The sequence below is a fragment of the Cavia porcellus genome, unplaced genomic scaffold (assembly GCF_034190915.1).
Source record: "Cavia porcellus strain 051 isolate PalLab524CR breed Dunkin Hartley unplaced genomic scaffold, mCavPor4.1 scaffold_4, whole genome shotgun sequence".
Classification (NCBI taxonomy): domain Eukaryota; kingdom Metazoa; phylum Chordata; class Mammalia; order Rodentia; family Caviidae; genus Cavia; species Cavia porcellus.
Window position 1 is genome coordinate 56,846,366 of NW_026947487.1, and position 14,774 is coordinate 56,861,139.

The window sequence follows — 14,774 nt, forward strand, 5'->3', positions numbered from 1 at the left end:
AGTCTGGGATAGGGGCGCTGGTGAACCAGGGGAGGGGCCGGCAAGGTGTGGGGCTAGCCAGAGGTGGGTGTATCCCGGACTCTGTAGCCTTTTGGAGTGGGATTACAAGCAGGCCGACACATAACTATTTATAAAGTTTCTCGCAAAGACTCTGACAAGCTGGACACACTTCACTTTCTGAGCTCCAATCTCGGCACACCCGAGCTCACCCCTCTATCTGGCACCCGCTCGCGGCGCAACTCCACGCACGCGCGCTGACTCCTCCTCTCCCTCGCTCTCCTTCCAAGGTTCCACCCCCTCCCATTCTCCCCCCAGCTGACTGACCCCTCCAGACTACATTTTCCGAGAACCTCTAGGGCGGCCGAGAGCGGGCCCTTCCATTGCCCTCCCTTCTGATTGGACAGTGCCATCTAATGGCCACGCCCCCTTGCAACGTAGATCGTTTCCCTCAGAGTCCTGGAGCCAAATGGGCAGGAATGGGCGGGGATTACCCTGCGCTATTGTCATGGAGACGGGAAGCCAGAAGCAGCATTGGCGGGTCCTGCGGGCCAAGAGGGTTGCGGGCCCGCAGAGACTAGAGCGAAGCGAAGCGGCCTGGATGGCTAAAATATGGAAAAGCGTGGAGCCGGCCACTGGCGGTCGCTCCGGCTCACCCTCTTGTGCTCGGCGCAGGCCCAGGTCGCGGCAAGGAGCACTCTGGAACGTCCCCGCCTTGCTGTCTCGGCTCCCGCCTCCCGCGGCCGCGCAGCGCCTCCTCACCCGCCTCGGGCTCCGCCTGCTGCCGCTGCAGCAAGTCGCTCTAACGGTCGGTGGCAGCCCGCGTGCGCCGCCCTCCGGGGGCTCGCGCCTGCCACGAGGGAGCGTCCGCGCTGCAGAGGTGAACCGCTGCCGAGCCGGGTCCCCTGCCTGCCGCCCGGCCCGCCTCCGCTCGGGAACAACGTCTGCGTCCCCTTGCGGGCAGGCAGGATGCGACTTGGCTCCGCGCGTGGGCCGCACGAGCGTCCGGGTGACCCGCCTCTGTGGGTGTCGCTGTCAGCCGGCTGGCTCGCGTGGGCGTGTCTTCCTGGTTCACGAGTGTTCTATCACTGTCGGCTTTCGTCCGGGACGACGGTTTCAGAAATGGAGCCATGGAGGTTGGTGCCACCGAGAATCTGAATCTGTCACGCAGACATCCTCATTACATAATCCTGCCTCTCCGGGCCACAGGGCTATGTCTTTTCTCCCTCTTTCCCCACTACTCCACCCCCCGCGTTTTTACTTTATTCTGCTTTCTCTTTTTCCCCCTTTTTGGGGGGTCAAGGACTAGAGTGAATCCTGCAAGATACCGAAGCATTTAGAATTTATGGTTCTGTTGCTGTGGTTGTCACCTTCACTCTACATCAAATTTAAGACTCATTTCTTAAGGATGTCTTTATTTTCTGCTTTATTTGCACATTGATAGTTCTGCTGCTCGGCTGGCCACGGCCGTCCAGCGTCTGAGAGAGAACCGTGTAATAAAGGAAAGGGCTGATCATTAGCAGGCAGGAGGAATTCTGATACCATCTGGCGGATTTTCTCCATTTTTATATGAAAGCTTTCTCATTTCACTGGTAAACACGAGGTTTTAAGTTTTTATCTTGATAGTGCTGAGGATCTGTTCCCCTCTCCCTTCACCATTTCCTCCCCCTCCCTTTTTCTTTTTCATTAATCAGCGTTTGCGTTTGGGAACCTGCTTACTTGCTAGAGATACTTTCATTGACAGGTTTTTTTTTCCTCTCATCCCAGGTTTCCAAGAATTTTTTAAGAAGATTTTTTTGTTTATTCTTGCATTTGTATTTCTGAACATGTTAACTTACATTAAGGATAGGTTTGCTCTGATTGTTATTAATTTAGGGTTATTAAACTTCATTTTAAAGCTTCCTCGGGATTTATTGGTTTGTCATGTCTGCACGAATCCAGTTATGCATGACTCTTGAAATGCAGAGCTTTAAAATAAGAACCACAACTGTGTTGCCCAGACATGGGGAGCTTGCTCTTCAAGTTTTGGCTGCACAGTTGTCATTGTTTCAATCAAGTGCCAAAGAGGTTACTCCTGTTTATTTAGTGTAATAGCTGTTTACAGTTAAAACTTTAAAGACTCATAAAAGTAGGTCTGCTGTATTGTAAAGATCTCATCATTCTTGTGCGAGAGACACAACACCAACACCAAGAAAGGCAACAGATTGCTTCTGTCATATCGCCTTGCTGTTTTCGAGTGTACTTAAAGGATTATGATTGATAAGGCTGTCTTGCTAGAGAATGTTGACACAGGTGTGCATCGTTATCTTAATTAAGATCCTGAGAAAATGTTGTCTATAAATGGAGACAGAAGAAGGATGGCATATTTTTGTACAGTTTTGCTTTTGGAGAATTTAATTGCACTTGAAACCTCTCTTTGAGCTTCCAGATTTTGTGAGCAGTTTGGCAACAAAAGTTTTAGAGAGAAATGATTTTAATGTTAAGTGTCCCAGCATGTGCTAATACAACTTGTGGCCTTTTGGCATTACCTTGTATCAGCTTTCTTTGTACCCTACCTTTGTGGATTAAGGGGTTTTAACTTCAAAAGAAAAGCATGAAATAGAGCAGCCCATTGTTAAGCAAACATTTATCAATGTTCAAAGTAAATCTATATAAGAAGGCACACTTAATGTGAAGAAATGGTATATGTAAATATATGAGAAATGTATGTCATTTAATTTTTATGGAAAAGATGGTCTCATTGACTGTTTTATGGCTCTCAATTTCTTTTACCTCTCAAGTACCTAGCTAGAATATTTATGGAATGCTTTTTTATCTTTAGAAATAGAGGAAAACTTGTATTTCTTTCAAAGTACTGTTTTGTAAATTTGGACTGATGAGCAAGTGGAGATACTTCTTTAAGGATCTGAATCATAACCTGGATGACCACTAAAATAATATTACTATTTTTTACTTCAAATCTTCAAATGCAAAAAAAAATGGCAGTCCTGATGGATGCTGTTGATTATATTATCTTGGCTTATGCAGCACCTCATACCCTTTAACCTAAGTATCACATTAAGATTTCTCCCTTTTCTTGGTAGCTCATGATTTCCTGGAAGCTGGCTGTCCATTAGTGTGTGTCTAAGATGTATGTGTATTTTCTTTTAATATTAAAACTCATCATCGTAGAAAGAGGAAATGAAAGTGGAGCAGACCTTAGGCATACGATAGAGAAAAGCCAGGTACAGTCACAGCGCATTCCTGACTCCAAGGATAATTAGCTAGTTAGAATTTCACGTTAAACTAAAATCAAAGGGAGACTTACTTAGATTTGTTTGCTGAGAGCAAAACAAGAGGATTAATTTTGAGATAATTGCTTTATTTATCTTCCAACCAACCCATCAATTTTTTTTCCTCTGGCAGCCATAATCCCCGTCCTTATGTTATTATCTATGTGTTATTTTAAAATCTTATATGTTAGGTAAAAAGAAATGAAAGATGAAATAGGAGCATAAATTACCTATTGTCATTTTCAAATATAAATAATTAATATATTTATACATTCTAGAAATTCCAAAAACTTAAAAGTGTTCTATAGTTGAAGTAAATGAAATCAGGTAGTCATAAATTGAGTCAAATGTGTTCTGTTAGATTATGAATTGTGAAATGGCATAGCCTGTTTTGAGTCAGTAGTGTCTCAATATTTTAGTATGTTTCTCTTCAACTTCTACAATGTGTTAACATTCGTATTTTTAACATCTTTTTTATTTTTGTTAGCTGTTTCATAAAAATACCTTTTTCTTAATAGAATAGCAGCAGTTCAAGTAACGTGTAAAATCTAGAGTTGTTTTCCTTGTTCAATAAAGACAGTGGTTTGCTTTCACAGCACTACTCTGAAGTATGATACTAATAACTTATTTCTGCATAAATTTTCAGTGTTTTTATAGCTGTAGCATACCTAAGCACCAATTTAGCTTACCAAATTAACTTAGATGCTTCAGAATTGAAAACCAGTATATTCTAATACAGTTTGAGTCTTCATTACTAAGGGTGCACTTAACATTTGGTCAGGATAAGGGAACATAATTTTTCTCTTGCAGTTGTCATTTATGCAATCCATTTTCCTAGCCTTTTCTTGAGCTAATGATATTTCATACTTTGATACACCTTTTGTTTACTTGCCATAATATGGAGAGTGATACTTCAGAGAAAATTAGGTTAGATATTCACATCAAATATCACAAAAGTATTACTATTCTTCTGTGTTTCCTTAAACAGAAACATTTCTATTTTCTGTGCAGGTGATAAGTATGATGCCTGTGTAATACATTTGGATGTTTCCCACTAAGTTCACTTTCTAACCATGAAGTTCTTCCAAATGGTGGCCGACATTTGCTTAGTACATCCCAAGGGTCATCTGCAAGTGAGTGTCTGCACACGGTGGGTGTGCTTGTGTATGAAGTAACCCCAAAACAGTATTAGGTTAGGCTTTACAAAAACAATTTTTATTGGTAATAGGGACTACATGCAAAATGTTGAGAATGCCACTTGAGGCCTCTGATTATTAAAATTCTATGACTGCATTAAAGAGGAATGCAGTAAATAGAAAAATACACTGAATAATTTATTTATTTTTATTTATCATTTATCCTGGAATTACCTTGAATAATTTATTTTAACATTATCATTGGAGAGTGAAATTTATAACCTCATTGCTTTTCATAAAAATCAAGTTATAATTTATAGAAATGAAATGGTTATTTAAAGTGAATAATATGTTTATACTAAATCAAAGTTTTGAATTATTTTTAATATCTACCTCTTTGAAAAATAAATTCAGTGGGAATATCAACAGTACTCATTGAAACCAGACTCTTAATGATAGAGTATACAGGTATACACAAAATTTGTCATTCCTCAAATCAGAGTAGGATTGTTAACTACATGTAGAAGAAAAAAGCTGTGAAAAAGATTTATTTTGCTGAAAAAGAATTATTCTCTGTTGTGTAGTGGGCAAAACAAGGAACTGGAATTGACACTTAACATTCTGTTAAGTAATAAATGTAATTGTGTGACCAAGAGAAAGACTAATTTTACACAAGGCAGCTATAGTTAGTGTAGCCTTCAACAGAGCAAATGCTTCTCTATAAATACTTTCAAAGGCATTAAAGTTATTTTTAATGTAATATGAAGTGATATTTAATTATTCATAAATAATAGACATGTCCTATTACTGACTAGAACTTAAGGAATTGGAGTGTCATGTAAAAACAAGAGCTGAAACATTATAGCAAATTAGAAAACACACAATACAAATATAAAGAAACTGGCTTTAAGCAATCTGATTCCTCTTTGTATATCTTTAGACTTAGTTTTTTGTTTTGTTTGTAAAGCTTGTATAGAGTTGTTGAATTTAAAATAACAGGATCCAGCTTTATGATTTTTTTCTTTGTAAAAATAGATATAGGGACTATCTAAACATATGTAGATTTGTTAATTTCTCGTGTCATCAGCCTGACTGATTAAGATTCATACTTCATATATATTGTAGATATTAAAACGTATTAAAACTCTTTTCTTTTTATTTATAATAGATGTGTAAGAATCCCTCATACTTTTGCAAATAGGAAGAGAACATCTTTTCAACAGTTATGGGTCATGATTGATTAATTGTGAAGGTTGTATTAAACGTTCTCTTGTGGAAATAGCTAAAGAGTATGCTTTCTGAGAAAATGTATCATCCAGGAATAAAATCAATTGAAGTACTGGTAATTAAATTATAATTCCATGAAGGAAGGAAGTAGTATGAGAGACGAAGCTAACTATTGGTATTTTTCTCTTTAACAGTCCATAGTTCACCACGGCTGCTGTACTGGCTGTTGGAAGGAGGAGATTCAGAAGATAGGGAGGTAATATTCTCTCTTTTAAAAGAGTACCTTCCTCGGCAACCCGTACCCTTTATTATATATAGAATTTTGTTGAGTACGCAGCATGTCTTTAAATTTGGAATTTGGGGACTACCTTACTTTCCTTTGCTAAGTTTTTGAGGCTGCTTCTCTGAGGGCTACGGGCTGTATTGGGAGAGCAGAGAAATGCCATTTCGGCATACTCAGCACCCTTAAAATAGCCTCTTTCTGAGAATTAGATCTACAATGGTGTCTTGCACAGTTCTAGTGGGTGACACTGTAGTTTGTGGTTGACGTGCATGCATTTAGCATGTGGTTGGACTGTCCTCATTTCCTTCCCAGTCCTTTGTTATATTCACTTGGGGAGATGTGTCCTTTTCAGGATGATTTACTGTCCATCACAGCCACGTTCTGTGTGGAAGACTTGGTGGCTGACTACTCTTTTCTTAGTTCTGGCAAGAATTTGACTGGGACCAACCATCCTGGGGAGTTGTGCTGAACTGGAGCCCAGGAGAACACACCCGGGTTCTTTCTCTGCTTCAGAGCTGCAGGTCGCTTCCCACTTATAGTGTAACCCTAGGCTATGGCTAATATTTTCCTTTTCTACATGCTGGTTGGCTTGCTGCATTACGTACTTTGCAGCTGTTGCAGAGATTCACAGGGAATGGAAGACTCTGGTTTATTTTGGACAATGTCTTTGATAATTTACCCGTGTGCTTTTTCATTTTCAAAAACCTATTGTTAGCAATGTAGAAATCTTAGAGTCTTGAAGAAGGAAAACTAGATTCAGCTTGTACCTGTCGGAAAAGTTTCTATCTTTTGATGCTGTGTTGCCACAGTAACAGTGCAGATCAAATTATAAATTGGTCTTTGTAGAAGGCTAAGTACTTTGGCGAAGAATGTTTATACAAGATTAAATTATGTAATGGTATGTATATCTATGTGTTTTCCTAAGAAAAATTATATACTTTTGTAGTCACCAAATATATCTGCCCCCTGAACTATATCGGGGGAGGAATATTAATAAAACAATAAAGGACTTCATGGTCTAATTATGTAATTAGGCGATTGGTAAGAAATGTGATTTCTTCTACTAAAGGAACTAGTGTATATTTAAAAACACAAACCTTTGGAAAAAGGACTCTTTAATCTTCAAGTCAGATAGTGTTTTCGGTTAACAAGAAGGGGAAATATATCAATTTGTAGGTTCTTTATTTATGCCTATGCTGAAGGGATAAGCAGCTAAAGAAGCCATAAGATGTAGTCTAGAAAAAAAATAGTGGTATCAAAATTATTATTTGGAGATAAGTTTACATTTGTAAAGCAGACCAGTATTATGACTTTGGCCAGCTACGAATATTTGGGTTATTACTCTAGTTTTTATCACTCTGATATAGCTTGTGTAGAATGAAAGAATGTGTAGAAAATGGCCAAATTGACCATTTCTTACTGATCATTTTAAAGTATGTTTCAGTATTACAAATTTGAATAGAAGAAAAATACAAAATTCAAAATCTAGGCAACAAAGAACTTTATGCCTACTTTTAAGTCATAAAAGTATGATCTTTACATTTATGACAATATTTTTTGAATTTTTTTACAAGATAAAATATGGATATCCTGCATTCCAAATGTTGTGTTAATTCAGAATTTATTGTATGTAATGGGCCTTTAAAATAAAAGGCATATGTTCTTCAGAGAATCTAATTTGAGTCCTGGGCTAATTTCCTGGGTATGAGTACACAGAAAGCAGCCTTGATTAATTTAGAACTGCGAAAGGGGCAGGTAAAACTGTTTTCAGTGGAAATTTACTAATGTAGCAACCATTTAAATTAAATGTTCGTTAACATAATAGTGATGGCATTTTCTCCTCCTCCTCCTTGTGGTTTTGTCCAGCTAGATGTTGCAGTGGCAGTTGCACTGACTGTTAAGTGTTTAAATGATGACACCATTATGTGAAGTGATTTTGAAATGAGAGATTCCAGCCAAGAATTACATCTGCTCCCATCTCCTTCAAATCATACTCTCTGGCAGTACAGATTATGATTGATTTGTTTGTGACAGATTGCAGGAAACAGTCATTGATTTTTCAATATTTTACCTTAAAATTATTTACAGTTGTAACCATGGGGAGGTATTTCCATGGGCTGTCAGCCCCTGAAAGACTAGGATAATATTCCCTGCTCTCTGACAAGACAAATTACCTGTAATGAGTGCAGTAGCTGAAGGGTATACTTTTATTTTAAAATATGTCAATAACCCCAGTGACTAAACGAATATTGATTTAGCATAATGAAGCCTGAGTAATGTGAAAATGAGCTTTTTCAAGGGACATGGTAAAGACTTTCTTTTTAGCTGGTTGTAAGAAGCGTTTCATTCTTTTTAGCTAGCTGCTAGAAATACAGAGTTTTATAAGCAGACCATCAGGAATAATAGTGTCACTTGTGAGAACCAAGGGACCGAATATTTTTATCTTTGTTTTAGCACTGCTTTTCAAATCTTATTTTGAGTCTTAATTTTGGTCATAGAGTAGCTACTGATTTGCTTGATGTTTTCTTGAACCTACTTAATATCTTTACAGTTTTAATGTATTTTGCTTTGGAATTGCTAGTAATGAATATTAAAATACAACTATAACTATAGTAGTTTGTAGATGACATCATGACTATATTAAGATATTTCAAGTGGGTCATTGTAGTATTTAATGTGCCATATTTTATGGTAGACTAACTTAGTCTCTAGACATCAGATTGCTTTCAGTGGAAATGAAGATTAATTTACTTAAGTCCTGATTTTTTAGGCATCAGTGCCTGTTTTCATTTTTGTCAGACTTTTGTTCCCTTTTTAATGAATTTAAGCTCCTGATACATAAAATCCTTCAAATAAGCGTGATAGTAAGAAGTATATACTGTGTGTTTATGTGTGGAGGTGTATGAAGATTTTATGCCTGATGAAGTATCTCCATATCTAACTTGGTAAGGGGAAAATGGGGTAAACAATCCTGTAATATATAGCAGAAAAGTATTTAAACAAGATGTCAAATTGATATTTCATGGGAACCTAACTCATTTTATGGTAACTAATAGTCATAAAATCATTAGGTAAAATCCCTTTAGAAATTAAAAAATTAGTTTTGATTTAAAGGAAATTCAAATGGCTCATTGTGAGTACTAGCTGCCTTATAGTAGGGCATTCACAATGTTGAAATAAAATGGAAATATATCTTTTAATGGCAAAAAGGGTAGACTAGAACACCAAATTATTGTTTTATGTTTTTCCTGGCAATTTGCCTAAGGGTACAACATGGATGATCTCTGTCACTTATCTTATGTTGTGTCCTGCAATAAACTGAGTGCTTTATAAAATACTGCACCTGTGATTCTGTATGTTTTAGGATTTGATTTCTCCGTTATCCGCTGCTCCCCAAGTTCTTTCTCTTTTTTGTAAAATGACCTTTGAAATATAGAAATATGAAGGATATGTCATTATCATATATGTAACTGTTAGTCCAAGTTCTGCAAGCATTAATTTTTTTTACAGCTGTATAACCATACGATATCCACAGAATTACTTGTGCCTTCCAGAAAAAAAGAGATTTGTTCCTTCAGGAGATTTTTAAATAAAAATCTTTTCATCAGTAGATTTTTAAATAAAACCTATTTTCTTCATACAAATCTATGCTAAGAAAAAAAAAAACACCTGTAATTGTTTAGTTTATTTTGAAATGAAATTTTAAAAATGTTGTAGTTACCACCTCATGACTAAACTATCATTTAGTTTGAACCTGTGTTCATTTTATAGAACATGAGAACTATTCATGTGTTAAATTTAAGAAATGTATAGATAAGGGTCTTTTTGAAAATTACTCTCTTTTTTATACTATGCCCTTTTCTTTTCTCCTCTTAAAAAAATTTTACCCTGCCCTGTTGTTTTTTTTTTTGTTGTTGTTGTTGTTGTGTTGTGTTATGTTTTGTTTTTGTTTTTGTTTTGGAGGGGGGAAAATCTCTTCATATACAATATTTTTAAATTACCCAGGTTAGTACCTGGGGTTGTTAAAAATATTTGTTTTTGAAAAGGAGACCTACCTTTTAAACTGTTTCTTATACTAAAATAAATCATTTACTTAGATATGGTACATACCAATCTACTTAGTTGATTTTTTTCAGAATTCAGTTTGCTATGACTTGTCTGACCTTCTATGATGATTTAATATAGCAACAAATTAGCATATAATTTTATTTTCCAGTGACCTCAACCAATTGTAAAATGGTTTCTCTACTTTTGGGGAGCAAAAAAGTTTCTTTGGACTGTACAGATGTGTACTTTAAGTATTTGCAAATGTTCAGTGTATCCTGGCTAACATTTTTGTAATCAACAGTGCTTTAAAGTAAGCAGTTAGAAGAAACACTTCACTGTATTGCTAAGTTATTAAAACGCCTCCTAAAGGTAGCATTTGTAATTAGTGTACATAATTGACTAGTGATTTGTCTTCTCCCAGGCATAAAGCAGCATGGTAAAGTTAAGTACAATTAGTGAAATTTAAGATAGTAAGGACTGAAGCTGACAATGACCATAACAACTAAATGACTTTTTCTTTTAGATTCAGCCATCAGTCTCTGGACTTTTCTGAGATCTATTTCAATCTAGATACAAAGAATATGGGAAAATTAAGTGCTCAAGTGATTTAAACCTGTTTCAGATGGTCCTGTTTATAGAGTACAGTATTTTTTCAATTAAAATTTTCAGTTGTCACACAGAAGAAGGTTAGGCTCTTTTTGATCATCAGCTTTATTGAACATACTTACTGCTTTACAGTATGACTGTATATTTTCTGTTTTAATCAAAGTATAGGAAAAATAAAAAATTATGTTGACTCTTTTTCTAAAATGTCTTTGTTGGTCCAAATAAATATTCATTCTTGAAAAAGTTTTAAAGTCTTTTTATCATAATAATCTTTTGAGCAATCAGATATCACTAGAGGAATTTTAAAAATTAGTTTTCAAATTTTTATTTTGATTAGTACATGTTTTCAGTACATAATGATTATATTAATCCTGGGAGTTGGTACATATACCTAACATATCTTAATTTTTTACTTCCACTCCCCACTTTCTAATGCAGCTCTTAATTATATTCATGAGAGAAGACTTGGAAGTTATCCCTCTGTATATTTTAATTCTCTATATTTTAGCAAAATATATTACCTTAACTAGCAGAGCATTTACTATGTATTGTTACATTTGATTGATGAAAAGGCTGATGTCCAGGTCTTTTCATGGAGTTTCTTCTTTTGGGTAGACTAAGTAATGACTGATTACATTACCATTGGGAAATTCCTTGTCGTGGGCTTTGTGACAGCTGTTGGAAAAAGGAAAGATTCTTCTGTACAGGAGGCATCCATCCCTTGTTTTGTGGACTATTAAGGTGTATGCCTGGCCAGAAGTGGCCTTTAGCGGGAACTGGAGAGATTCACAAATGTCCAAAGCCCAGAAACTGCTGTGACTCATTGCGTGAATGATTCAGTTTGTACTTCATCTGCTTCCATGGTTTGTATGCATAATCCAAATGCCATGATGGATTCTGAATTATGGATCTCAATATGGCAAAGTAACAGTATTAGGTTATAATATTTTCTTCATTTTTATAATTAAATTATATTTTGAGAAAATTACAGATTAACATATAGTAGTACAAAATAATATAGAGGTCCTTGAATCTTGTACACAGTTTGCCCCAGTAGTAACATCTTGCCGTGTATAGTTTAGCATTACAACCTGAATGTTGATATTGTCGTAATCAGGAGAGGAAGCATTTTCATCACTACAAGCATCTCTTATATTGCTCTTTCATAGCCACATATATTTGTCTCCTTTTCATTGCTTTCTTTACCTTAGCAATCAGTTATCCATTTCTATAATTTCATCCTTTCTAGACTGTTATATAAATGAAATCTGAGCCAAAAACTTTGGCAAGTGTTTTTGCTTCTCCCCGGCGCTCCAGCATTGATTTCTAGAGACTCAGCCCATGTGTGTCAGTAGTTCTTGCTTTGCTGAGTAGCAGTCCGTGCTATGGCAGTACCAGTTTGTTTAACCATTCATTAATTGGGACTTCAAGGTTGTTTCTGATGCTTTACTATTACAAATAAAATCGCTGTAAACATTCATGTGGAGGTTTTTGTGTGAATATGTTTTAACTTTCTTGGGACAAATGCCCAGGAATGAAATTGTGGATAATATGTTAATTACATCAACTGTTTCTTTATAAGACTAGAATTGATTTCATGGAGGGAGAGGCAAGGAGAATGTCTGACATTCTTGTAGTATTTTTGCATTAACTACATGCATTATTTTAAAACATAGACCCTCTTGTAGTCGGATATAAGAAAACGTTTTTCTGCAATCTAGATTTTATTTTTATTTAAGAGAAATACTTTTTTAAAATGCTTTCTTTCTGACAATTTCTGTGTAAAGGAATAAAAGCACATAATACAGAATAAATAATACCCATATACTAGAGAGTAAATAATATACATATGCTGTAGAAAACGTGTTGATCATTACTTAGGAAAATTTTCCAAGTGTTAACACAGAATTGACATTCAAGGATATATTGCAATAGTCTCTGAATTCATAAACTCTAGTTTTGTTGTGTGCAGTTTTTAAAACTGGCTCAAGTGTAGAATAATTCAGTAATATTAAGAAAAATGCTCCTTTAATTGCACTTAGTAGAAAAAAGATATTTTGAAAAACTATCCTTTTTTTAGTACATGGTCCCTAAAAATGCAGTTATTTACACAGTGCTAAATAGAAGAAATGAATTGGTTTCCACCAAATCCTGGTATCTATACTAAGTTCTGTTTGCTGAGATTTAGTGTTGTATGAAACCATATATGCTGTTTTGGAGAAACCCATGGGAAAGATTTTTCAAGGAAAATTTTTACTCTGAGTTCCTATCATATATACTGACTTCAGCATCTTAACAAAAGATAAGACAATGTCTGTCTGTCTTTCTTTCTTTCTTTCTTTCTTTCTTTCTTTCTTTCTTTCTTTCTTTGTACAGAAATATAGGACTAATGAAATGGGCCCAGTGATCCTTCCAGCTGTAATCAGTATTATAACTCTACTTTTTTTGAGTCAGGTACTAAATTTAAGGGAACTTTTCTTTTATTATTTAGTATGGATCCATCCTTAGTCTTCTGTGGTTATGATCATATGATATAAGCAGCATGAGATATTAAAATAGCTCTTATTCTTAAAAGTGACCTGGATAAAAGATAGGAGATATATATATATATGGAATCTTTAAGTTTCAATATGAGGATTGGAGTATCCTGTGTTCTAGTGCTGATGGAGACTGGGACCCCCACAGTAAGGAATACAATGCAGCCCCTGTTCTGTTAGCAGGGCTCTCATAGCTCTTAGATGTGGGTGGGGAAAGTGTAAAATGAAACTAAGATCCAACATGATTACACCCATTGTTAGAAACCTAGACTTCAGCGGGAGAGAAACATTCATAGAGCTGAAACTGATGGAGCAGGTCTCAGAAAATGACAGGCTTGAATCTGAATTCTGAAGAACATACGTATAATATGGAAGAAGACAACAGATAGGGACAGAAATGATCTAGAATGTGCTTTGTTGCAAATGGGGTAGAATCTAGTCTGGCTAAGAATTCTTGGGGCATCAACAAGGTACATCATTGTTCAAAACTATATTTAACAGCATTCTGTGTTTTAGGAGCTCACCAGAAATGGGACATTTCTCTTTAAAAGAGTCATATTTCAGACTTAAATATATGGGTATTTGGGCTGGGGATATAGTCCTGTGTTAAGACTCTTTATTTTAGGCTTAAAATAACAAAATAATGTAGAGCTCTTTTGAAAGAGTTTCAAAATTAAAACTATAAAATCGCATGTGGATAAAGCATTATATAAAGAATACACTCATAAGATTATACACCACTCTGATGGCATCACTAAGACATTTCTTTGGGTAAATGAAGAAAGCTACAAGTATTTCTGTACATTATTCTTTAAAGTATGTAAGGTAGTAGGAGAGAGCTAAGAACCTTTGCTGAACATTCTGTATTTTCAGTTTACAGGGCTAAAGTAGGTTCCTATAATTTAATTTGAAAACTGAAGATAAGTTTTTAAAAATGTATATAAATCATGGATTTGACCAAAGTGATTATAAAAATATTAAAATTAAGATATTAATGATTTATATGTAATGATATTGATCCCAGTATCCTCAGCTATATGACATTGCCAGTGAAGAGGCCAAAATGAGTTGCTCTATGAAATTGTATTTTAGGAAAGGGCAAATTAAGCCAGCAATTTAAATATTGTGATTGTGCATGAAGACAAAACATTGTGGAATCATTTTTTTTCAGACTGTTCATATAGCATTTAAAAATGAAAGAAAAGGGAAATGGTACAATTTTACAGACTTTAAAAAATTTTACTGATATAGTGAATCATAGGTTGGTTCCTACTAGGCCCTCTAAATGCTACAGTGATTACTGTATTATATATATGTATATGTGTATTTCCTTAAATACCAGACACTATAAGTTTGTCTATAATTGTGTATAGTTTCCTCACATAAGTTTTTTGAGCAACTTATTGCTATATTATAACTCATTCTCCATCATTAAACCTTATGTATAAATATATTAAAGGGTTAGTTGGGAGATACACTAGGGACCTATTTTGTTTTTTCCAGACGCCTTCTTATTTAAACTTCAAACTCAGTGCGTAAAAAGAGCAGACCATTTCCACTTGTGGGTTTTGAAACTGGAGATTTGTTTCTCTAATGAGGAAAAGAGGCCAGAAAGGTGAAATGACTTGTAGTAGGTAATAATGAGGATTTAAACTTTCCTTTGATTCCA

General features: G+C 35.6%; 1 protein-coding gene across 8 annotated transcripts in view; it reads left to right on the plus strand.

The window, feature by feature from the left end:
• Positions 1-484: 484 nt before the first annotated feature.
• The window catches only part of LOC106025187 (uncharacterized), a 58,229-nt gene continuing 43,939 nt past the window's right edge, over positions 485-14,774 (plus strand). For 3 of the 8 annotated variants that reach the window (XR_001198773.3, XR_010046920.1, XR_010046919.1), the window contains exons 1-3: positions 485-1,133; positions 4,281-4,402; positions 5,827-5,888. Coding sequence is in view for 3 of the 8 variants with exons in the window: in XM_013141269.3 (XP_012996723.2) it covers positions 506-1,133; positions 5,827-5,888 (690 nt within the window). In the remaining 5 variants the exon portion in view is untranslated. The remainder of the gene's footprint in view (positions 1,134-4,280; positions 4,403-5,826; positions 5,889-14,774) is intronic. The other 5 variants (XR_001198772.3, XM_013141269.3, XM_013141271.3 and 2 more) reach the window with 2 other exon arrangements.